We start from the raw sequence: 25,204 nt of genomic DNA, 5'->3' as shown, positions 1-25,204 counted from the left end.
AGTTTACATTTCAATGTAAACCTATGGGAAACAAAAATCGCTGTACACATGCTGCGGAAAAACTGCACGGAAACGCAGCGGTTTACATTCCGCAGCATGTCACTTCTTTCTGCGGATTCCACAGCGGTTTTACAACTGCTCCAATAGAAAATCGCAGTTGTAAAACCGCAGTGAAATGCGCAGAAAAACCGCGGTAAATCCGCCATAAATCCGCAGCGGTTTAGCACTGCGGATTTATCAAATCCGCTGCAGAAAAATCCGCAGAGGACCAGAATACGTGTGCACATACCGAAACCCTAATCCTAACCCTAACCCTACCCCTAACCCTACCCCTACCCCTAACCCTAACCCTACCCCTAACCCTAACCCTACCCCTACCCCTAACCCTACCCCTAACCCTAACCCTACCCCTAACCCTACCCCTAACCCTAACCCTAACTCCAACCTTAGTGAAAAAAAAAAAAAATTCTTTATTTTATTATTGTCCCTATCTATGGGGGACAAATGGGGGGGGTCATTTACTGTTTTTTTATTTTGACCACTGTGATAGATTATATCACAGTGATCAAAATTCACATTGGAACGAATCTGCCGGCCGGCAGATTCGGCGGGCGCACTGCGCATGCGCCCGCCATTTTGGAACATGGCGGCGCTCGGGGAAGAAGACTGACGGACCCCGCCAGGATCGGTAAGTATAAGGGGGGGAGATCAGGGCACAGGGGGGGGAGATCAGGGCACGGGGGGGCGTCGGAGCACGGGGGGGGAGGGATCGGAGCATGGGGGAGAGTGATCGGTGTGCGGGCGGGTGGATCGGTGTGCAGGGGGGGTGGTTCGGAGCACGGGGGGGGATCGGAGTGCGGGGGGGTTTGATTGGAGCACGGGGGGGTGTGATTGGAGCACGGGGGAGCGGACAGGAGGACGGGGGAGCGGACAGGAGGACGGGGGAGCGGAGCACAGGACGGAGGGGAGCGGGCCACAGATCGGGGGGCTGGGGGGGCGATCGGAGGGGTGGGGTGGGGGCACATTAGTATTTCCAGCCATGGCCGATGATATTGCAGCATCGGCCATGGCTGGATTGTAATATTTCACCATTTTTTTAGGTGAAATATTACAAATCGCTCTGATTGGCAGTTTCACTTTCAACAGCCAATCAGAGCGATCGTAGCCACGAGGGGGTGAAGCCACCCCCCCTGGGCTAAACTACCACTCCCCCTGTCCCTGCAGATCGGGTGAAATGGGAGTTAACCCTTTCACCCGATCTGCAGGGACGCGATCTTTCTGTGACACGGCATATGCGTCACAGGTCGGATTGGCACCGACTTTCATGACGCATACGCTGTGTCACAGGTCGGGAAGGGGTTAAGAAATGTTTTCTATCTGTCTGCACTGTACTGGCTGGAAGTCTCTAATGTCTACTTCAATAGAGAGACATTATCAATGTGAAACTAGGTGATTTGAAAGATTGTTATGTTTCTCTTGTGGGATTTTTAGTAATTGAGCTTGCAGTCTTTTTATCTATTGTACTTTTATTGAACAATTAGGAGAAGAAATTACAGACACTTAATAAATATATAGTGCTTGCTATTACAGTTCTGAAACTGCTTTTTCGTAGTGATGTGTTTGACAGATAATGATGGCGGTGAACAGCACCAAGATTTTTGTCACACAATTTTTAGTGTTGGATTCTGCTGATTCTCTTCTACAATTTTTCCATTATTCAGTCGAGTATGGCATTCCATACATGTAAAACTGTAAATTGAGGCAAATTCAAATTGCATTTAGAATGCTTTAACTTTGTTATAGATGCTACACTAGTGGCCGTATAGATAGTACACGTTAATAAAAATGAGGTCTTTATGGACTTGTGCTTAGAGACCAGGGTTGTGGACGCATGTCCCATTAACAGATGTAAGATTGATTGCTCTAAGTGGGAGGTGCAAAATGATAACCTTGTAGTTGTGATACTTTTTAATGGCTAGCAAAAATAAAACAAGTGATGTTACGCAGCAAGCTTTTGAGACTACTAGGGTTTCTTTATCAAGCATGGAATAACAAAGTATCTGAAGAAACACAAATACAAACACAAAAAGAGTAGCGACATGGCATAATAAATGGACCTTTAAAAAGCAAACAGAACTCAGAGAGTGAGTCTTTAATTAGCTTAGATAAGTTGTGTGAAAGTTTAATTGTCTCAATATCCATGTAAGATCAAGACCTGATGACCTGTCTCCTAAGCAGATTCCTTAATTGCGTAGTAAGTCGTAAATCCTTGTGTCAAATTCAGTCCTGTGTGGATGATATCATAGGCTGTCATAAATTTTTGTTCCCAGACCCTTTGATGTTTTTGTGATTTCAAGTTGCCTTTTAATATGACAACTTTAATATTGTTTGTTGTGTTCTAGTCACAGAAATGTTTGGCCAAAGGTAGATGTTTTTTTTTTTTTGTCTGTTATCATGTGGCTCTCAGTTTATGTTACGTTTCTCCAACATAGAGACGCCCAGTAGGACATATAGTGCAGAGAATTAAGTACACCTCATTGGAAGAAGAACATGTGAATGTACCAGGAATCTTATAGTTCTTCTGTGCATTGCGGACAGATCTGCAATGCACATAGAACGAACATGTCATTGGAGCTTACTTAGCCTCTTCTTCCAACAAATGTGTTACAGTGATTATAAGAGAATGCTTATTAGATAGCTGAGGCAACCAGGAATTTCATTTCTAGAGTATTTTCAACTTTGTGTTTCAGAAAACATGAAACAGACCTGACACATAGCTGAATTTTAAATGGTGCTCACTTCTCAAAAGGAAGTTAAAAAGTTTTGTATTTTGAGAGTGCTGGGGATACTCTTTCTTTACTATCTTTTGTTCTTCTTTTAATGGTCTCAGAATGAGCCAGAGTAAACATTCCATTATACATAGTAACTATGTAAAAGATTATCCAGGACTTTGGTTATTTTTTCATATGGGGCTAAAAACTTACCTGCAGGTAGTTGCCAACTACATGCCACTTCTGCCTGGCGATGATCTCTGGCAACTCAGGCAGTGACTCTTTTGCCTCCTTTGAACTCATATCAACAAAGCTGGTATTTCTTTTCTGGTCTGATGAGTCAATATGGCGTAACTGCCTACATTTTGCTGATGAAGAAGTAATTGAATACATCGAAACGCATAGAATAAACCAACATCTTTCACTTATTTCATTTGGATTGGAATTGTATTCAGCAGCATCGGTAATATCCACAATTTTCCTTTCATTCTAAAGTTTAACATTATGCTGATTGACATCCAGTCCCCACATTTAGACAGGAGGGAGACCGCTATCAATCAGTATGACATGAGCAGAGATGGCCCATTCAGAGAGTAGACCAGATGAGAAAAGGCTGCTCTATCAATGACAAATCACATGTAGTAGGAGAATCGCCAACAGGAGTGTCTTTGACCGCTCTCATCTGGAAGAGATTGTCTCCAGGCAGAACAGGCAGGTTAGCAACTACCTGTCGGTAAGTTCTTGGCCCCCATACAAAAAATAAGCAAAGTCCTGGACAGCCCTTTTTTCTGTTAGCACATAGTATCACAGATCTATTCATGCATCCATCAATATTATGGATCCGAAAAGAAAATCGGTCAAATTCATAGCTTTTCCTATTTTGATCCAATTTTGTGAATTAGCATAACATGTACTCAGATTGTCTGTATGCTGTCCGATGAAAAAGTGAGCATCCGAGAGATATTCAGTCAGTTATGTGAATCCACTCTAAAGGTACCGTCACACTCAGCAACTTTCCAACGATCACGACCAGCGATACGACCTGGCCGTGATCGTTGGAAAGTCCTTGTGTGGTCGCTGGAGAGCTGTCACACAGACAGCTCTCCAGCGACCAACGATGCCGAAATCCCCGGGTAACCAGTGTAAACATCGGGTTACTAAGCGCAGGGCCGCGCTTAGTAACCCGATGTTTACCCTGGTTACCATTGTAAATGTAAAAAAAAAAAACACATACTCACATTCCGGTGCCTGTCACGTCCCCGGCGTCCGCTTTCCTGCACTCCTCCTGCATCCTGTGTAAGCGCCGGCTATAAAGCAGAGCGGTGACGTCACCGCTGTGCTCTGCTTTACGGCCGGCCGGCGCTGACACAGGATGCAGGAGGAGTGCAGGGAAGCGGACGCCGGGGACGTGACAGGCACCGGAATGTGAGTATGTGTTTTTTTTTATAACATTTACAATGGTAACCAGGGTAAGCATCGGGTTACTAAGCGCGGCCCTGCGCTTAGTAACCTGATGTTTACCCTGGTTACAAGTGAAGACATCGCTGGATCGGCGTCACACACGCCGATTCAGCGATGTCAGCGGGTGATCCAGCGATGAAATAAGGTGCTGGCCTTCTAGCTCCGACCAGCGATCTCACAGCAGGAGCCTGGTCGCTGCTGCGTGTCAAACACAACGATATCGCTATCCAGGACGCTGCAACATCACGGATCGCTATCGTTATCGTTGTTAAGTTGTTCAGTGTGAAGGTACCTTTAGGCTCAAAATTTGAGTTTAGGCTGCTACAATATTCAAAGACCTACTTTAAGGTCCTCAGAGCTCATTTTTTAACTAAAGAATTCTTACTATACCTATTATTGACTAATGGCTTTAATACTTAGACACAGATGTGCCCTTTCTTGCCTTTGCTCTTTATTTAACATTTCCTTAGATGAATGATGTGTGAACACCAGATTTTTCAAGGGTGTAGCTAGCATGTTGCAGTATTGTATTGAATTTTTTAGTTGGAAATTGGGGTCACAAACTCTAGAAAAGATCACCATCTAGACATAATGTTTCAACTTTTTATGTATTTGAGAAAAGTAATATTTTTTATTACAAGCTAGATCCTAGATTGCTGTCTAGCATAGGTATTGTGAAAGTTTATTTCTTACTCTAGTACTCTGAGCTAAAGCAGAACTATTTTTATTATGAGCGTATATGATTAAATTATAATTGAACTTCAGATCCTCAGAAGCTCCACAGTGATAAATGGCTAACACATACCATATCTGGCAGATAATTATAGAGCTATTTTTTAGGTCAACCCAAAGCACACATTTGGGCCCACCTATTCACCATACCGTTCCAGTGCTTCCTTGACTTATGTTATAACTAGGATTAGAAATCTTGGCATAATAACAACCATAGGAATTGGAATTGCTCATTTCTTTGCATCAATTACGTATGTTGAAAAAATTGACATAAAATGATAAATGTCTTCATAAGTTCAGGTGGAAATGAGCCCATAAAGATATATAGGGAATATTTTCCTCTAGTCAGGTTCCATCTGTAGGGTAAATGAAGTGAAATATCTAATTTCATTCATATCGGAAACATGTCTGAACTTGCTTAGATTTTAGTCTCCAAAGAATCATTTACACTTCTCTACTTTCTAACTGTGAAGTTTAAGGAAGAGAAGGTCACAAGATTAAAAGAGGATGCCGTGGAGAGATAGAGGAGGAAATTTCTGCATATTAATGTGCAGCAAACAATACTCTGCCTATTAACAGCTCTGTGTGAGAGTATGAAAAATGTACAAGTTACTGAGATCCATCATCTCACTCGGCAGGATCTCTCACCTATTCTTTGTGCAGATTTGTATAGCCTCACAAATATATCCTCAATATCCTGCTTCTTCACAGTCAATCATTTGTCTTACTTCTCACTGGTGCCATAAATAAATTATATATGTATGCAAACGCCTCATTTTATCCTCTAATGTGATTTAATATAAACATTATATAGCACATTAATATCAATTCGAGTAACTTCACCCCTTCCATACCTCCTATAATTTAACTCTTGCTGACTAGCTGTTTTCATTTTAAGGTGATATTTTCTTGTCAAACCATGTATGATTGTTCTGTCTCCCCATAGGAATACCCATTAGCGATTATCCAATGGCCGGAATGCTTCTGTGGTTACCCTACAGTTCAGTTTAACCTTTATGAACGCCTGGATGCCTCTTTTTGTTCTGGGTCTTTGAATGACAGTAGTGGATTAGACGTCGCAAGGGATGACAATTACTATTCAGTCTACCAAACTCCCATGCAAGGTAAGGATGCTAAATTGTGGATCCTTCGTCTTTCCAGAAAGGTGCTGATTATTGTAGCAGAAAAAAAAACACTGGAATAATATAAGATGACTTATTTTATGAAATGGGCCTTGGTGTGCATAGCCTTTAAAATGTTTAGAAATTCGGACCAAAAGGTTAATGCAAAACATAAAGTTAATCATAAAACTTCAACTTTGCCATAAAATCTTGTAATAAAGATGACACTGCTGAAGGATAGTAATTGAACATTTTGATTTATTTTCACTAGTCTCTTGTAACTAAATTTAGTATCTCCTTCTGACCTTGCTTAGGAAAATGTGATGTTCCAATGGCCTCATTATGAATAAAAATGTGTTTAGTGACAGTAGGCGTCAGTTTTCAGAGATTCCTATTACAATAACAAATAGTTTTTTATAATAACCTTTTATCAGGTTGCTGTTAGGGATTCTAATGTTTTACTGTTAAAAAAAACTATTATATTAAAGCTAAAAGAGACATGTCCATCATCCCACGCCCATAGAAGGTCCTCCTTGTGGCTAGCATTTTGCATTGACTGTTTTTGGAGAAAGGCCCCAATATTTTTAAATAAAGTAATTTAAAGATGGCATATTTAGCACATTATCAAATTAGATCAAGTTGTTACTTAGTTTTGAGATAGATTCATGAAAATTAATGAGGTTCTGCAAGAAGGTAGGTAGTAAAATTCCCCGATCACATAGTTCAAACAGCAACCCATTTTAGCCACGTTTCAGGATTGGCTGAAGTATGAAAAAACGCAGCTCCCAAGTCTCTCAGTCGATAGAAGTTGAATTGTATTGTATTGTATACCTGTGAGCTTTTGGAGAAGTGTGTGATAGCAAGTCAAATAAATCTTCTCCTTTCTTGACTGAGCAGAAATATTTTTTTCCTTCATCGTCAGTCCACCTTGTGCAGGAGAAAATTTATTTATTCTCCTGTCACAACACTTCTCCTGATGAAGCCATTCTGGCTACAGCAATATGTGTGGGGCCACGTTCGGGTCCTCCACTCATGTCCCCATCTGCTTGGACTTTCCTGCTTGTATGATCCAACCCTGGTAGTGTTGCTGTGAGTGCCTCATTTGATACACTTGGCTATCTTGCTGGTGGCTTTTTTTCTTATTGGCTGGGAAGCTATTGGTTATCCTTTCACTAGCCTATGCCTCATATATCCGCTCTTTACAACGTTTCTTATCACAGCTTAGGTTCGGGTCCTTTCATGGTATCCTGACTGCAGGGTTTCCTCATGCTGAATTTGCAAAATTGAACTTCTAGACCCTCATTTGGGTCTTATGGGTCATATTAGGGATATAGTCCTAACTTATTTTTATATATTATTGTATTTACCAGTCATATAGACTCCAGGGTGCACGTGAACCATATTGCTTTACTGCTGTAGGGTGGTTATATACAAATTGCACCCTGTTGAATTTCATCTTTTGGAGGGGGTTTTGATTGGTTGTACCCACTTTTTCTTACTTATGTTTTATGTCACATTTTGCAATTGTGTGCCAAAAAAAAAATTATTATTTTTACGTAATTGATTCTTTTTGGTGTAGTGTGCATGCCCTACATTAGTGCTTTTCTCCTTTTTGCTTTAACACTTTTCCAGCAGCTCACTGTTGTGCGCTTACAATACAGCTCCTCTGTCAGTTTAGACAAAGATCTCAAGAGCTGTGTTCCTGCAGACTGCAGCCCGTCCTGAAAAGTGAATAGCACAGGTTGCTGTTTGAATTACTTGACAGCAGAAAACCCATCAAAAGCACAAAAGAAGTTAAAAAAAAAACATAGCGAAGAAAGGAAGCCATATTTACCAACACAGGTGACAAAACTAATGCAGTGTGCGATGCAGCAGCCCCACTCTTGATGAAGGTGGAGGCAGTACAGGTGCAAAATACTGATGAAGCACCCACTCACACACCTATCATTTATATATTAACGCATGCCTACTATAAGAAATACACAGGGATAAGGCTTGTATGGGGTGTCTTGTCACTCATATGCAGAGCACAGACTATGGCTTCAATGACTGGGGCTATTTTATTACAGATTAAGGGAACTCCTTTAATGTTCTTTGGTCTAACTTAAAACTAACTGTTGTCTGTGGTACCACTGGGGAAAAACAGTATGCAGCAGTATGCAATGTCAAAGTGTTTCTAATCTGCAAATCAGAGCTACGCTGTCCACAAATATTGCATTTTAAGCAGTTGGCTAATATACAAGTATTAGTGAATGCCATTTAATGAATCTGTCCATGAGCAAATCTCTTATAGTTGTGCAATAAACAGCTGCTGGCAGCTATTGTGATGATGGACTGGCAACCACAGACATTTCTTTATTACAGGCAGCTACAATAGGCAGATAGCTCAATTTAGTGACACAAGACATGTTTGCTGACAGCAATGCTAGGAGACTTATTAGAAATTCACTGACAGTGGATTTAGGGCACAGCGGTTTAATTAACTTGATTTTATAGCAGCACCAATCTAGAATGCATTGTACAATAAGAGTTGAAACACCTTCAGGCTCCCTGCCTATACATGTATCTGGTGTTTCAATAATATGCCCACATGGTAGAATAGTCCAATCTCTTCGATCTCAGATATTATAGTCTATTGGGGTTCATAGAAGGCCAGACGTGGTGAAAGACTTGACTTGGCAACAGACTAGAAGAAAAAAAATATTATTTTGTGCATTAATATGAATAGGAATTATTTAAGGTAGATTGTGTAGGACCACATCGAAATACAAAATAATTTAGACAGCCTAATGTACATTGGTATACTTATGTGGTATGCAACATACTGCCTATTATACATTAATGCTCATTAATCTTTATATTGTTGCAGGAGATTAGAAATATGGTAGATTACTAATGCTTAAAGCAATGTTTCCCAATCGGGGTGCCTTTAAACCCTCCAGTGACCCCTCAACACTTTAGTTAAAACTAACTGTGGGAGCGCAGGTCAAGGCGCTAGGCAGGAAGCCCCATGGGACTATATGCAGCACTGCTGATTTGTTCCATTGCCGTAATGTCTTTAAAGGGAACCTGTCACTATGAACATTCAGTCCAATATGCAAGCATCATGTTATAGAGCTGAAGGAGCTGAGCAGATTGATATATAGTTTTGTGAGAAAAGATTCAGTATAATCCTTATGTTAGTAATTTTATCCTCTGCTCCAGTGGGCGGTACTATCAATGATTGACAGATTTGTTTATATAAGTCTAAATATAGAAATGGCTATCAGTTAGTATAGTGTATTCATATACTTAGAAGTCAATTTGTATATTTAGGGGGTTGTCCAGGCTTAAGCTACAAGTCTACAGTCACTTGATGTGACTGTAGAGTTTTGAATACTCACATAGCATGCACTGCACCCTGTGAGGATTCTCCTGCGCCGATGCTGGGAGTCATGTGACTGCAAGTATGCAATATGCATACTACTCTCCACATTCCTACTAGATAGGTGCAGCCTCACCCAAAGCAAGTGTATTGAACAAAGCAGTTTAGTGAGTATGCATGTCGCGTACTTGCGCTTACATGACCACCGGCATCAAAGAATCCTCACAGTGTGCAATGTGCGAGCTGTGTGAGGTCAAAAGTCTGCAGTCATGTAGAGTGACTGCAGACTTGTGGCTTAAGACCAGGCAGCCCCTTTAAAACAAAGCTGTCATCAAGATTTTGCTAAATATACTACAGGCATTGTCAAGGTTGGCATTGTTATACTGATTAAAATGATACCTTAGTTGAAGAAATCCATGTTGTGGTTGTTGTTTAATCTTTGCAGGTTTCAGTTAATGAGGTTCTCGTGTTTCAGGGTGGCCTATGCATCATTGTGGCTTAAATGACAGGTCATTGATCCTTCCGTGACTTGACTCCTATTTTAAATATTGCAGTTATTTTGCTGGAGGTACGTTTTATTTTTTCAAGGACCACAGTATTAACTTCAATATTTAAAATAGGCAGGTCACTGAAGCATCAGTGACCTGTCATTTAAGCAACAATGATAAACAGGAGGCCAAAGCACCAGATAAAGACCCGCCCACAGGCCACCCAGAAGCACGAATATCTCATTAACTGAAAACTGCAAGCAAAGATCAAACAACCACAAGACGGATTTCTTCAACCCAGATATCATTTTAATCAGTGTAACAGCGGTAACGTGACAATGCCTGTAGTTTACTTAGCAAAATCCTGATCACAACTTCACTTTAATCATCCAACAGGCACAATGCATATTTATATATATACTAGATTGTGGCCCGATTCTAACGCATCGGGTATTCTTGAATATGCATGTCCTCGTAGTATATGGACAATGATGATTCCAGAATTCGAGGCAGACTGTGCCCGTCGCTGATTGGTCGAGGCAACCTTTATGACATCATCGTCGCCATGGCAACCATTATGACATCTACGTCGATACTGTGCCAGTCGCTGATTGGTCGAGGCGAATTCGCGGCAGACTGTGCCCGTCATTGATTGGTCGAGGTAACCTTTATGACATCATCGTCGCCATGCTGTGCCCGTCTCTGATTGGTCGAGGCCTGGCGGCCTCGACCAATCAGATACGTGGGATTTCCAGGACAGACAGACAGACAGAAAGACAGACAGACAGACGGAAAAACCCTTAGACAATTATATGTCTAAGGGTTTTTCCGTCTGTCTGTCTGTCTGTCCTGGAAATCTCGTGTCTCTGATTAGCGACGGCACAGTATCGACATAGAAACCCACGTCTCGACCAATCAGCGACGGCACAGCGACGATGATGTCATAAAGGACGTAGACATCCCGCGTCTGATTGGTCGAGGCCGCCAGGCCTGGACCAATCAGCAACGGGCACAGTATCGACGTAGATGTCATAATGGTTGCCATGGCGACGATGATGTCATAAAGGTTGCCTCGACCAATCAGCGACAGGCACAGTCTGCCGCGAATTCTGGAATCATCATTGTCCATATACTATGGGGACATGCATATTCTAGAATACCCAATGCTTTAGAATCGGGCCACAATCTAGTGTATATATATATATATATATATATATATATATATATATATATATATATATATATATATATATATATATATATATATACGGTACAGACCAAAAGTTTGGAAACACCTTCTCATTTAAAGATGTTTCTGTATTTTTATGACTAAGAAAATTGTACATTCACACTGAAGGCATCAAAGCTATGAATTAACACATGTGGAATTATATACTTAACAAAAAAGTGTGAAACAACTGAAATTATGTCTTATATTCTAGGTTCTTCAAAGTAGCCACCTTTGGCTTTGATGACTGCTTTGCACACTCTTGCAATTCTCTTGATGAACTTCAAGAGGTAGTCACCGGAATGGTTTTCACTTCACAGGTGTGCCCTGTCAGGTTTAATATGTGGGATTTCTTGCCTTATAAATGGGGTTGGGATCATCACTTGTGTTGTGCAGAAGTCTGGTGGATACACAGCTGATAATACAAATTCTAACAGTCTATTCAGTAGTACTATGGCAAGAAAATAGCAGCTAAGTAAAGAAAAATGAGTGGCCATCATTACTTTAAGAAATGAAGGTCAGTCAGTCCAAAAAATTGGGAAAACTTTGAAAGTGTCCCCAAGTGCAGGTGCAAAAACCATCAAGCGCTACAAAGAAACTGGCTCACATGAGGACCGCCCCAAGGTAGGAAGACCAAGAGTTACCTCTGCTTCTGAGGATAAGTTTATCCATGTCACCAGCCTCAGAAATCACAGGTTAACATCAGCTCAGATTAGAGACCAGGTCAATGACACAGAGTTCTAGCAGCAGACATATCTCTGCAACAGCTGTTAAGAGGAGACTTTTGTGCAGCAGGCCTTCATGGTAACATAACTGCTAGGAAACCACTGCTAAGGACAGGCAACAAGCAGAAGAGACTTGTTTGGGCTAAAAAACACAATGAATGGACAGTAGACATGTGGAAATCTGTGCTTTGGTCTGATGAGTCTAAATTTGAGATCTTTGGTTCCGACCACCGTGTCTTTGTGCGACGAAGAAAAGGTGAACGGATGGACTCTACATGCCTGGTTCCCACAGTTAAGCATGGAGGAGGAGGTGTAATAGTGTGGGGGTGCTTTGCTGGTGACACTGTTGGGGATTTATTCAAAATTGAGGGCATACTGAACCAGTATGGCTACCACAGCATCTTGCAGCGGCATGCTATTCTATCTGGTTTACGTTTAGTTGGACCATCATTTATTTTTCAGCAGGACAATGACCCCAAACACACCTCCAGGCTGTGTAAGGGCTATTTGACCAAGAAGGAGAGTGATGGGATGATACACCAGATGACCTGGCCTCCACAGTCACCATACTTGAACCCAATCGAGATGGTTTGGGGTGAGCTGGACCGCAGAGTGAAGGCAAAAGGGCCAACAAGTTTTAAGCATCTCTGGGAACTCCTTCAAGATTGTTGGAAGACCATTCCCGATGACTACCTCTTGAAGCTCATCAAAAGAATGCCAAGAGTGTACAAAGCAGTCATCAAAACTAAAGGTGGCTACTTTGAAGAACCTAGAATATAAGACATAATTTCAGTTGTTTCACACTTTTTTGTTACATATATAATTCCACATGTGCTAATTCATAGTTTTTATGCCTTCAGTGTGTGTGAATGTACAATTTTCATAGGTGTGTCCAAACTTTTGGTCCGTACTGTGTATATATACAGTGGGGCAAAAAAGTATTTAGTCAGTCAGCAATAGTGCAAGTTCCACCGCTTAAAAAGATGAGAGGCATCTGTAATTTACATCATAGGTAGACCTCAACTATGGGAGACAAACTGAGAAAAAAAAATCCAGAAAATCACATTGTCTGTTTTTTTATCATTTTTTTTGCATATTATGGTGGAAAATAAATAAGTATTTGGTCAGAAACAAACAATCAAGATTTCTGGCTCTCACAGACCTGTAACTTCTTCTTTAAGAGTCTCCTCTTTCCTCCACTCATTACCTGTAGTAATGGCACCTGTTTAAACTTGTTATCAGTATAAAAAGACACCTGTGCACACCCTCAAACAGTCTGACTCCAAACTCCACTATGGTGAAGACCAAAGAGCTGTCAAAGGACACCAGAAACAAAATTGTAGCCCTGCACCAGGCTGGGAAGACTGAATCTGCAATAGCCAACCAGCTTGGAGTGAAGAAATCAACAGTGGGAGCAATAATTAGAAAATGGAAGACATACAAGACCACTGATAATCTCCCTCGATCTGGGGCTCCACGCAAAATCCCACCCCGTGGGGTCAGAATGATCACAAGAACGGTGAGCAAAAATCCCAGAACCACTCGGGGGGACCTAGTGAATGAACTGCAGAGAGCTGGGACCAATGTAACAAGGCCTACCATAAGTAACACACTACGCCACCATGGACTCAGATCCTGCAGTGCCAGACGTGTCCCACTGCTTAAGCCAGTACATGTCCGGGCCCGTCTGAAGTTTGCTAGAGAGCATTTGGATGATCCAGAGGAGTTTTGGGAGAATGTCCTATGGTCTGATGAAACCAAACTGGAACTGTTTGGTAGAAACACAACTTGTCGTGTTTGGAGGAAAAAGAATACTGAGTTGCATCCATCAAACACCATACCTACTGTAAAGCATGGTGGTGGAAACATCATGCTTTGGGGCTGTTTCTCTGCAAAGGGGCCAGGACGACTGATCCGGGTACATGAAAGAATGAATGGGGCCATGTATCGTGAGATTTTGAGTGCAAACCTCCTTCCATCAGCAAGGGCATTGAAGATGAAACGTGGCTGGGTCTTTCAACATGACAATGATCCAAAGCACACCGCCAGGGCAACGAAGGAATGGCTTCGTAAGAAGCATTTCAAGGTCCTGGAGTGGCCTAGCCAGTCTCCAGATCTCAACCCTATAGAAAACCTTTGGAGGGAGTTGAAAGTCCGTGTTGCCAAGCGAAAAGCCAAAAACATCACTGCTCTAGAGGAGATCTGCATGGAGGAATGGGCCAACATACCAACAACAGTGTGTGGCAACCTTGTGAAGACTTACAGAAAACGTTTGACCTCTGTCATTGCCAACAAAGGATATATTACAAAGTATGGAGATGAAATTTTGTTTCTGACCAAATACTTATTTTCCACCATAATATGCAAATAAAATGTTAAAAAAACAGACAATGTGATTTTCTGGATTTTTTTTTCTCAGTTTGTCTCCCATAGTTGAGGTTTACCTATGATGTAAATTACAGACGCCTCTCATCTTTTTAAGTGGTGGAACTTGCACTATTGCTGACTGACTAAATACTTTTTTGCCCCACTGTACAGTTAGGTCCATATATATTTGGACAGAAACAACATTTTTCTAATTTTGGTTATAAACATTACCACAATGAATTTTAAACAAAACAATTCAGATGCAGTTGGAGTTCAGACTTTCAGCTTTCATTTGAGGGTATCCACATTAAAATTGGATGAAGGATTTAGGAGTTTCAGCTCCTTAACATATGCCACCCTGTTTTTAAAGGGACCAAAAGTATTTGGACAGATTCAATCATTTTAAATAAAACGTTCATTTTTACTACTTGGTTGAAAACCCTTTGTTGGCAATGACTGCCTGAAGTTTTGAACTCATGGACATCACCAGACGCTGTGTTTCCTCCTTTTTGATGCTCTGCCAGGCCTTCACTGCGGTGGTTTTCAGTTGCTGTTTGTTTGTGGGCCTTTCTGTCTGAAGTTTAGTCTTTAACAAGTGAAATGCATGCCTTTTGGGGTTGAGATCAGGTGACTGACTTGGCCATTCAAGAATATTCCACTTCTTTGCTTTAATAAACTCCTGGGTTGCTTTGGTTTTATGTTTTGGGTCATTGTCCATCTGTAGTATGAAACGACGACCAATCAGTTTTGCTGCATTTGGGTGGATCTGAGCACACAGTATGGCTCTGAATACCTCAGAATTCATTCGGCTGCTTCTGTCCTGTGTCACATCATCAATAAACACTAGTGACCCAGTGCCACTGGCAGCCATGCATGACCAAGCCATCACACTTCCTCCGCCATGTTTTACAGATGATGTGGAATGCTTTGGATCATGAGCTGTACCACGCCTTTGCCATACTTTTCTCTTTCCATCATTCTAGTAGAGGCTGATCTTGGTTTCATCTGTCCAATGAATGTTCTTCCAGAACTGTGCTGGCTTTTTTAGATGTTTTTTAGCGAAGTCCAGTCTAGCCTTTTTATTCTTGATGCTTATGAGTGGCTTGCACCGTGCAGTGAACCCTCTGTATTTACTTTCATGCAGTCTTCTCTTTATGGTAGATATGGATATTGATACGCCGACCTCCTGGATAGTGTTGTTCACTTGGTTGGCTGATGTGAAGAGGTTTCTCTTCACCAAGGAGATTATTCTGCGATCATCGACCACTGTTGTCTTCCGTGGGTGCCCAAGTCTTTTTGCATTGATGAGTTCACCAGTACTTTCCTTCTTTCTCAGGATGTACCAAACTGTAGATTTTGCCACTCCTAATATTGTAGCAATTTCTCGGTTGGGTTTTTTCTGTTTTCGCAGCTTAAGGATGGCTTGTTTCACCTGCATGGAGAGCTCCTTTGACCGCATGTTTACTTCACAGCAAAACCTTCCAAATGCAAGCACCACACCTCAAATCAACTCCAGACCTTTTATCTGCTTAATTGAGAATGACATAACAAAGGGATTGCCCACACCTGTCTGTGAAATTGCCTTGAAGTCAATTGTCCAATTACTTTTGGTCCCTTTAAAAACAGGGTGGCACATGTTAAGGAGCTGAAACTCCTAAACCCTTCATCCAATTTTAATGTGGATACCCTCAATTGAAAGCTGAAAGTCTGAACTTCAACTGCATCTGAATTGTTTTGTCTAGAATTCATTGTGGTAAAGTCTATAACCAAAATTAGAAAAATGTTGTCTCTGTCCAAATATATATGGACCTAACTGTATGTGTATATATATATATATATATATATATATATATATATATATATATATATATATATATATATATATATATATATATATATATATATATATATATATATATATATGTCATTCCATGACAAGTGAACCAATGATTTTTACTACTATATTTTTAATTCTTTTGAGATTTTGTTATTTGGTAACAGTGTGTCAGAGAATGTGAAGAAGAAACAAATTCTAGATTTTTTTTTGTATTTTTTATTGATTTTCAAAGTTCGGAAAAAATACGAATTTCGCTGTTGCCTGCTTTTACATTTCTTCCCATAACTCAGGCTAGAAAAAAAGATAGAGAAACAAAATAAACACCATTCTACTCAGAACTGTACAGGCTTTCACCAGATATGTCACAATAGTATCTTTGATAATACTTTACCATTGCGAACGCAAGCGCAAAACTTTAAAACGCATTTCCGAAAAAAACGTTTAATTTAAGAATTTCAGAAAATGCACATGTGCCTGCTATGCTACTAGCCACATCTGTACCAAAACACAAGCTGGGATCTTGATGGGATCATATTTTAAAAAATAAAACTATTACAGTGTCAATTCAAAAATCACATCTGTTCAGCCTGTGGTCTAACAGTGCGGGGTCCATATTTACCAAATAATCCATGATTTTTAGATATTACTGTATTATTTTATTATGTTACAGCTTAAGGTACCTTCACACATAACGATTTCGTTAACGATATCATTGCCTTTTGTGACGTAGCAACGATATCGTTAACGAAATCGTTATGTGTGACAGCGACCAACGATCAAGCCCCTGCTGGGAGATCGTTGGTCGCTGGGGAATGATCAGGACCTTTTTTTGGTCGCTGATCACCCGCTGTCATCGCTGGATCGGCGTGTGTGATGCCGATCCAGCGATGTGTTCACTGGTAACCAGGGTAAATATCGGGTTACTAAGCGCAGGGCCGCGCTTAATAACCCGATATTTACCCTGGTTACCATTGTAAAAGTAAAAAAAAAAATAAAACACTACATACTCACATTCCGATGTCTGTCACGTCCCCCGGCGTCAGCTTCCCGCACTGACTGTGTCAGCGTCGGCCGGCTGTAAAGCAGAGCACAGCGGTGACGTCACCGCTGTGCTTTACGGCCGGCGCTTACACAGTGCAGGGAAGCTGACGGCGGGGGACGTGACAGACATCGGAATGTGAGTATGTAGTGTTTTTTTTTTTTTTTACTTTTACAATGGTAACCAGGGTAAATATTGGGTTACTAAGTGCGGCCCTGCACTTAGTAACCCGATGTTTACCCTGGTTACCCGGGGACTTCGGCATCGTTGAAAACAGCTTTAATGATGCCGAAGTTGTTCCCCTGATCGTTGGTCGCTGGAGAGAGCTGTCTGTGTGACAGCTCCCCAGCGACCACACAACGACTTACCAACGATCACGGCCAGGTCGTATCGCTGGTCGTGATCATTGGTAAATTGTTTAGTGTAACGGTACCTTTAGAAGCAGGAGAAGGTAGAGGAGAAAGCTTTGTTAGGGCTGAGAATGAGCAGGGGTAGACAGTGAATGCAGAGCAGATGACAGGCCGGCAGCTCCCGCCTCCAGAGGCCACATTGACACCAAATCTTAATACCCAGGCAACTCCTCAAATGGAGGGAGAAAAATATTCTTAACATCCTGTTCATGTATTGTACAAACCAGGACTACGAGGAGGAGGAGAGTTTGTGAAAACCTCGGTTACAGGAAGCAGAACCCATCAAAGGGACTCGGCAATACCGGACTGTCATCCCATGTAGTGAAGCAGAAATAAAAACAAGGGTTTCTTCATTCAGCAGAGACAGTGACGTCCATGAAGTGGCAGAAGGCGGCACAAGATCGGCAATGGATGACATAACCGGTTATGTGACCTGTGAATATGATTGGCGTTAGTGGCGGCTACTGGACTCTCCAAAGATTGTGAAAATGAAGAAGTAGAAGTGACTTTTCTGCATCTTCTTGTCCTGCGCCGTCCTTTGTGTATCCAAGAAAACCAGACATTGTAAAAGTTAACAAAAATCAGATATTAACTCAGGTGGAGCCGAGCACCATGACAGCCGTACATACTGACACAAAAGGAAATGGCCATTGCTAGTAATATAGACAAGATGACATTTCACCCACTAGAAGGGACACATTGATGATAAAAGGCCAGTGTAAAAACCTACTATTAATTGTTTGATTAGTTCATATTTTATACAACGAGGATTTAACTCCTGGACTATTCTTCTTAAACACTTCATAAATGACATGTTTAATGATGAATTGTTCCATGTATAAATAGGTGGTAAAATATTGGTTCTTTTAATCTTGTTTTTAACATATACCGTAATTAGGATGAGACTGTATTTGGGAAATCACACTTGAGGATATGATCACCTTTTTCTTTTGGCTTGTTCAATGCATTCAGGTTGAAAATGCTGAGCAAGTTGTGTTATGATGATTAAGATGGATTTATTCTGGCACTTCCGTATTTGTTTTTTGTGTTTCTTTATTGTTGCATATAAATGTTGAATTCAATAAGTTGTAATTTGAAAAGAAAAAAGGAAGAAACTCACACAAACAAAATCAGATGATTCAAGGCTTAAAAAAAAAAATACCAATTTGAAAGGTCCCAAGTTGAATCCCTGTACAAATATAAAAAAGAACACAAGTAACACACATGCATGTTTCCACAATTTTAAAACATACGTTTTTTTCACAATTGCGCATCAAAATTTTGAATTTGATTTGTCAAAAACAAAATATCAAGGAACATGGTCTTGTGACATATCAAATGAAAGCCGGTACCGTTCTGAGAACAATGATGCCTCTCCCACCTCTTTATCTTAATTCTAGCCCGAGATATGATAAAAAATGTAAAGCCATACCTGGCCAAAATTCGCACTTTTTCAAAACTTAAAAAATCTCAAAAAAATTAACTGATGAAGAAAAAAATTCTAAACTTTTAATTTGTAATTAACTAAAGTTGTACTTCATAAAAACAAAAAATAAAAAAAATCTAAAGACGTCAGGTAAAAAAAAATATTCATATTTGGATCACTTGATATGGAATGACCCATATATATGTATGTATATGTGTGTGTATATATATATATATATATATATATATATATATATATATATATATATATATATATATATATATATATATATACTAGATTGTGGCCCGATTCTAACGCATCGGGTATTCTAGAATATGCATGTCCCCCGTAGTATATGGACAATGATGATTCCAGAATTCGCGGCAGACTGTGCCCATCGCTGATTGGTCGAGGCAACCTTTATGACGTCATTGTCGCCATGGCAACCATTATGATATCTACGTCGATACTGTGCCCGTCGCTGAATCAGAAACGTGAGATGTCTACGTCCTTTATGACATCATCGTCGCTGTGCCCGTTGCTGATTGGTCGAGGCCTGGCGGCTTCGACCAATCAGACGCGGGATGTCTACGTCCTTTATGACATCATCGTCGCTGTGCCCGTTGCTGATTGGTCGAGGCCTGGTGGCCTCGACCAATCAGAGACGCGGGATTTCTACGTCGATGCTGTGCCGGTCTCTGATTGGTCGAGGCCTGGCGGCCTCGACCAATCAGAGAGCCGGGATTTCCAGGACAGACAGACAGACAGATGGAAAAACCCTTAGACAATTATATATATAGATATATATATATATATATATATATATATTAAGGGGCACAGTGTGCAGGGTGGGCCATTTATATGGATACACGTAAGTAAGTAAATAAAATGGGAATGGTTGGTGATATTAACTTCCTGTTTGTGGTACATTAGTATGTGGGAGGGGGGAAACTATTTTCAAGATGGCTGGTGATTGTGGTGGCCATTTTGAAGTCAGCCATTTTGGATCCAACTTTATTTCTTTCAATGGGAAGAGGGTCATCTGACACATCAAACTTATTGAGAATTTCACAAGATAAACAATGGTGTGCTTGGTTTTAACGTAACTTTATTCTTTCATGAGTTATTTACAAGTTTAGGACCACTTACTGTAGCACTGCTGCAGCCAGGCATGTCCTCTGAAAGCCGGGGGAGTGACTGCTCCAGTAAGGAGGGAAATAGGAGAGCAGGGCAGGCCAGACAGGTGCTGGTAGTGGGGGACTCAATTATTAGGGGAACAGATAGGGCAATCTGTCACAAAGACAGGGATCGTCGAACAGTGTGCTGCCTACCTGGCGCTCGAGTCCGACACATCGCTGATCGGGTGGACAGATTATTGGGAGGGGCTGGTGAGGACCCAGCGGTCATGGTGCACATAGGCACAAATGACAAAGTTAGAGGTAGGTGGAAGGTCCTTAAAGATGATTTCAGGGAATTAGGCTGCAAGCTGAAAGCAAGGACCTCCAACGTGGTATTCTCCGAAATACTGCCTGTACCACGTGCCACGCCAGAGAGGCAACGGGAGATTAGGGAGGTAAATAAGTGGCTCAAGAATTGGTGTAGGAAGGAGGGGTTTGGGTTCCTGCAGAACTGGGCCGATTTCTCAGTTGGCTACAGGCTCTATGCTAGGAATGGACTGCACCTCAATGGGGAAGGTGCAGCTGTGCTGGCGGAGAAAATGGCTAGAAGGTTGGAGGATTGTTTAAACTAGGGATTGGGGGGGAGGGTATTCAATTTATAGGAGGGGAAGATAGTGCAGACAGAGACGTGGGCACAAATAAGGAAGTTGGGGGTGGCGGTGGCATAGGGGGTGGGGTTAGAACAGTTAATAATTTAAGAAAGAATAGAGGTATAAGAGAGATACATAAAGTGCATGTATACCAATGCCAGAAGCCTCGCCAACAAAATGGACGAATTAGAACTAATGTTGTTGGAGCATAATTATGACATGGTGGGGATATCTGAAACGTGGCTGGATGAGAGCCATGACTGGGCTGTTAACTTGCAGGGCTATAGTCTGTTCAGAAATGACCGTACAGATAAGCGAGGGGGTGGGGTGTGTCTATATGTAAAATCGTCCTTAAAACCCATCCGGCGTGATAATATAGGTGAATTTAATGAAAATGTGGAATCCCTGTGGGTGGAGATAAGGGGAGGGGGAAAAATAATAAATTACTGATAGGGGTTTGTTATAAATCTCCAAAAATAATGGAAGCAATGGAGAATATCCTCGTAAAGCAAATAGATGAAGCTGCGACTCAAGGAGAAGTCATTATTATGGGGGACTTCAACTACCCTGAAATAGATTGGGGAACAGAAACCTGCAGTTCCAGCAAAGGTAATCGGTTTTTGACAACTATGAGAGACAATTACCTTTCACAACTGGTTCAGGACCCAACAAGAAGGGGGGCACTGCTAGACCTAATATTAACCAACAGGCCAGACCGCATAGCAAATATAAGGGTTGGGGGTTACTTGGGAAATAGCGATCACAAAATAATAAGTTTTCATGTATCCTTTAAAAAGATGTGCAATAGAGGGGTTACAAGGACACTAAACTTCAGGAGGGCAAATTTCCAACGGATGAGAGAGGATCTTGGTGCAATTAAATGGGACGATATCCTGAGACACAAAAATACACAAAGAAAATGGGAGACGTTTATTAACATCCTGGATAGGACCTGTGCACAGTATGTACCGTATGGGAATAAACATACTAGGAATAGGAGGAAACCAATATGGCTAAATAGAGCTGTAAGGGGTGCAATAAGTGACAAAAAGAAAGCATTTAGAGAATTAAAGGGAGTAGGTAGTGAGGAGGCATTAAATAAATACAAAAAATTAAATAAATTCTGTAAAAAGCAAATCAAGGCAGCAAAGATTGAGACAGAGAGACTCGTTGCCAGAGAGAGTAAAAATAATCCCAAAATATTGTTTAACTACATAAATAGTAAGAAACTAAAAAATGATAGTGTTGGCCCCCTTAAAAATAGTCTGAGTGAAATGGTGGATGAGGATGAGGAAAAAGCCAATATGCTAAATGACTTTTTTTCATCAGTATTTAAACAAGAAAATCCCATGGCAGACAAAATGACTAGTGATAAAAATTCCCCATTAAATGTCACTTGCTTAACCCAGCAGGAAGTGCGGCGGCGTCTAAAAATCACTAAAATTGACAAATCTCCGGGCCCGGATGGGATACACCCTTGAGTACTGCAGGAATTAAGTACAGTCATTGATAGACCATTATTTTTAATCTTTAAAGACTCCATAATAACAGGGTCTGTACCACAGGACTGGCGTATAGCAAATGTGGTGCCAATATTCAAAAAGGGGACAAAAACTGAACTCGGAAATTATAGGCCAGTAAGCTTAACCTCTACTGTGGGTAAAATCCTGGAGGGCATTCTAAGGGATGCTATACTGGAGTATCTGAAGAGGAATAACCTCATGACCCAGTATCAGCACGGGTTTACTAGGGACCGTTCATGTCAGACTAATTTGATCAGTTTCTATGAAGAGGTAAGTTCCGGACTGGACCAAAGGAACCCAGTAGATGTAGTGTATATGGACTTTTCAAAAGCTTTTGATAAGGTGCCACACAAAAGGTTGATACATAAAATGAGAATAATGGGGATAGGGGAAAATATGTGTAAGTGGGTTGAGAGCTGGCTCATGGATAGGAAACAAAGGGTGGTTATTAATGGAACACACTGTTAGGGGTCGAGTTCCCGCTTCTGCACAGGGGGAATCTCGAGCCACCTCTGCTGCAGTCTCCCATTCTTGTCCAGCCGCAGTGGAGTCTGCTCAGCAAAGACGTCGGTCCCAGCGTCTTGCTCATTCTCACTCTGTTCTGAGAGTTACTGCTGCTTCTCCAGTCTCTGCCATTAAAGTCAGTGCTGGTCAGCAGCGAGCGGACTTCTCTGGGACTAAGTCCTTGTCTGCACGTACTGAGCATGCCCAGGGTAAGATCGAGGGTCATGTGCTCAGGCTCTGCAGCACATTCCATTGGTCCTCTTGGCAGGTCTTGGAAGGGCAAAGGTGCTGTGGCCACTTCCTGTGCTGCTGCTATATAAACTGCGCATGACCGCACGGCCATGCGCTAGTATTGTCTTTCAATCGCTAATGTGTGTATGTTGTGAGTGCAAGTCGTCCTTGGATACCCCTACCCTATTGAATGACTGTTCGCGGAAGGTGTATGGCTGCTACCTAGCGCCCGACTTATCCTACAGCACTAGTCACACATTATAGCGTCCAGTTGCTGTGACCGCCAGTACGGCGCCGTGCACTTCCTCTGTGCTTTCCTTACCCAAGCCTGGGTGGTTAGTGGCGTTCGTCAGTGCGGCACTGCATGCACTCTTGTGCCTTAATATTGCTCTTCAGTTTCCTTACACACCCAGTTGCGGTGTTGTGCCAGCAAGGGTCTAATCGGACTTCAATCCTAGTTGGGGTTGAGTTCGCTGACTACTTGCTCGCGCTTTAGGTGCGGTACCGTGGTCCTGTGCCTTAACAGGATTGCTTCTTTCACGCTGGGTGAGGTTAACCCACGCGTGTATACTTTAGTGTACCGCCATATAGTCTGCTAATTGCTAGCAGCAGGTTTTCACCTGCACGGTGGACCCCGGACTGCGAACGCATCTATACCATCTGTCTTGGTGCGTTCCGCCAGTCCTAACAGAATACTAGCGCCAGGGTCTGGCTAGTAAAATGGCGGACAACCAGCGTTTACAGCGGTACATCCAGCAGCTGGAGGGAAGGTTGGCGGCTCTTGAGCGTTCAACCTCAGCTGTGGATGTTACTGCTGTCGCTGTTCAGGCTGCAAGTGTGGCTGCAGCTACCTTGTCCACTGCCGCCCCTGTACCGACGCGATCTCGCCTCCCGCTACCAGAGAAATTTTCTGGTGACAGTAAGTCCTGTAGGGGTTTCGTGAGTCAGTGCTCAATACATCTCGAGCTTCTGGCCTCTCGTTTCCCTACAGAGTGGGCTAAGGTGGGCTTTATAATTTCCTTATTGTCGGACAGGGCGTTGCAGTGGGCTACGCCGCTGTGGGAGCGTGGCGATCATGTGGTGCAGAGTGCTCCGTTATTCCTGAGCACTCTGAAACAGGTTTTTCTAGGACATCGTGTCACCCATGACATGGCGCTCCAACTGTTGGCACTGACTCAGGGCTCGTCCTTGGTCAGCCTTTTTGCCGTCCATTTCCGCACTCTAGCATCTGAGCTGGAGTGGTCGGATAAAGCCCTTATCCCTATATTTTGGAGGGGGCTGGCTGACCACGTTAAGGATGCTCTGGCCACTAGGGAGATTCCCGCCACACTGGAAGAGTTAATAACAGTATCTACTCGCATCAACCTCTGTTTTCACGAGCGGAGGTTAGAGCGAGCCCAGTGTAGGCAGAGGTTTCGGCTGGCTCCCACCTTCGCCTAACCTTTGGAATCTCCAGTCCAGGCTCCTGAGGTCCAGGAACCTAAGGTGGTGTCACGAGCGGGATCTAAGTCCCAGAACGCTCATGCACTCCAGGGTTGCCATGTATGCCAACAGTCAGGACATCTTGCCACCAGATGTCATCAGCGGTCGAGGAAACATCAGCGTCTAGTGGTAGTAGGTGGAGGTGCACTAGACACTGCGATGTTTGCCTCCAAATTGTCCTTTAAGGGGACAATTACCTTTGGCTCATCCTCCCACTCGGTAGACCTCTGCGTGGATTCTGGGGCGGAGGGCAATTTTATGTCTTCTGCCTTCGCCCAACGTCACGCAATACCCCTGGTTATGCTATCTCAACCAGTAACGGTACGAGTGGTGAATGGGTCGACACTCCCCGCACAGATAACACATCAGACCATCCCTGTTACTCTGTCCATGTCGCCATCCCATTAGGAGATTATTTCTCTGCTCATCATTCCTGAGGGTATTGATGAGGTCCTGTTGGGGATACCTTGGCTACGGTACCACTCTCCTCACATCGAGTGGTCCTCAGGCAGAATTCTGGGATGGGGTGAATCATGTGGGGGTAGGTGTCACCGAGCGTGCGTTCAGGTTGCTACTACTGAGGTACCCGCAGATCTATCCTCTCTTCCCAAGCAATATTGGTCTTACGCAGACGTGTTCTCCAAAAAGGCGGCGGAGACCCTTCCGCCCCATCGCCCCTATGACTGTCCTATCGATCTCTTGCCTGGTGCGGAGCCTCCCCGGGGTC

General features: G+C 42.4%; 1 protein-coding gene across 1 annotated transcript in view; it reads left to right on the top strand.

Moving 5' to 3' along the window:
* WSCD1 (WSC domain containing 1) overlaps positions 1 to 25,204 on the top strand; it is a 372,647-nt gene that overhangs the window by 326,595 nt on the left and 20,848 nt on the right. Inside the window, exon 6 of the mRNA XM_069761266.1 lies at positions 5,911 to 6,088. Within this exon, the coding sequence (XP_069617367.1) occupies positions 5,911 to 6,088 (178 nt within the window). The remainder of the gene's footprint in view (positions 1 to 5,910; positions 6,089 to 25,204) is intronic.

Source organism: Ranitomeya imitator, chromosome 3 (genome assembly GCF_032444005.1).
Source record: "Ranitomeya imitator isolate aRanImi1 chromosome 3, aRanImi1.pri, whole genome shotgun sequence".
NCBI lineage: Eukaryota > Metazoa > Chordata > Amphibia > Anura > Dendrobatidae > Ranitomeya > Ranitomeya imitator.
The sequence above is the reverse complement of the archived record's forward strand: the minus strand, read 5'-3'. Positions and strand labels throughout refer to the sequence as shown.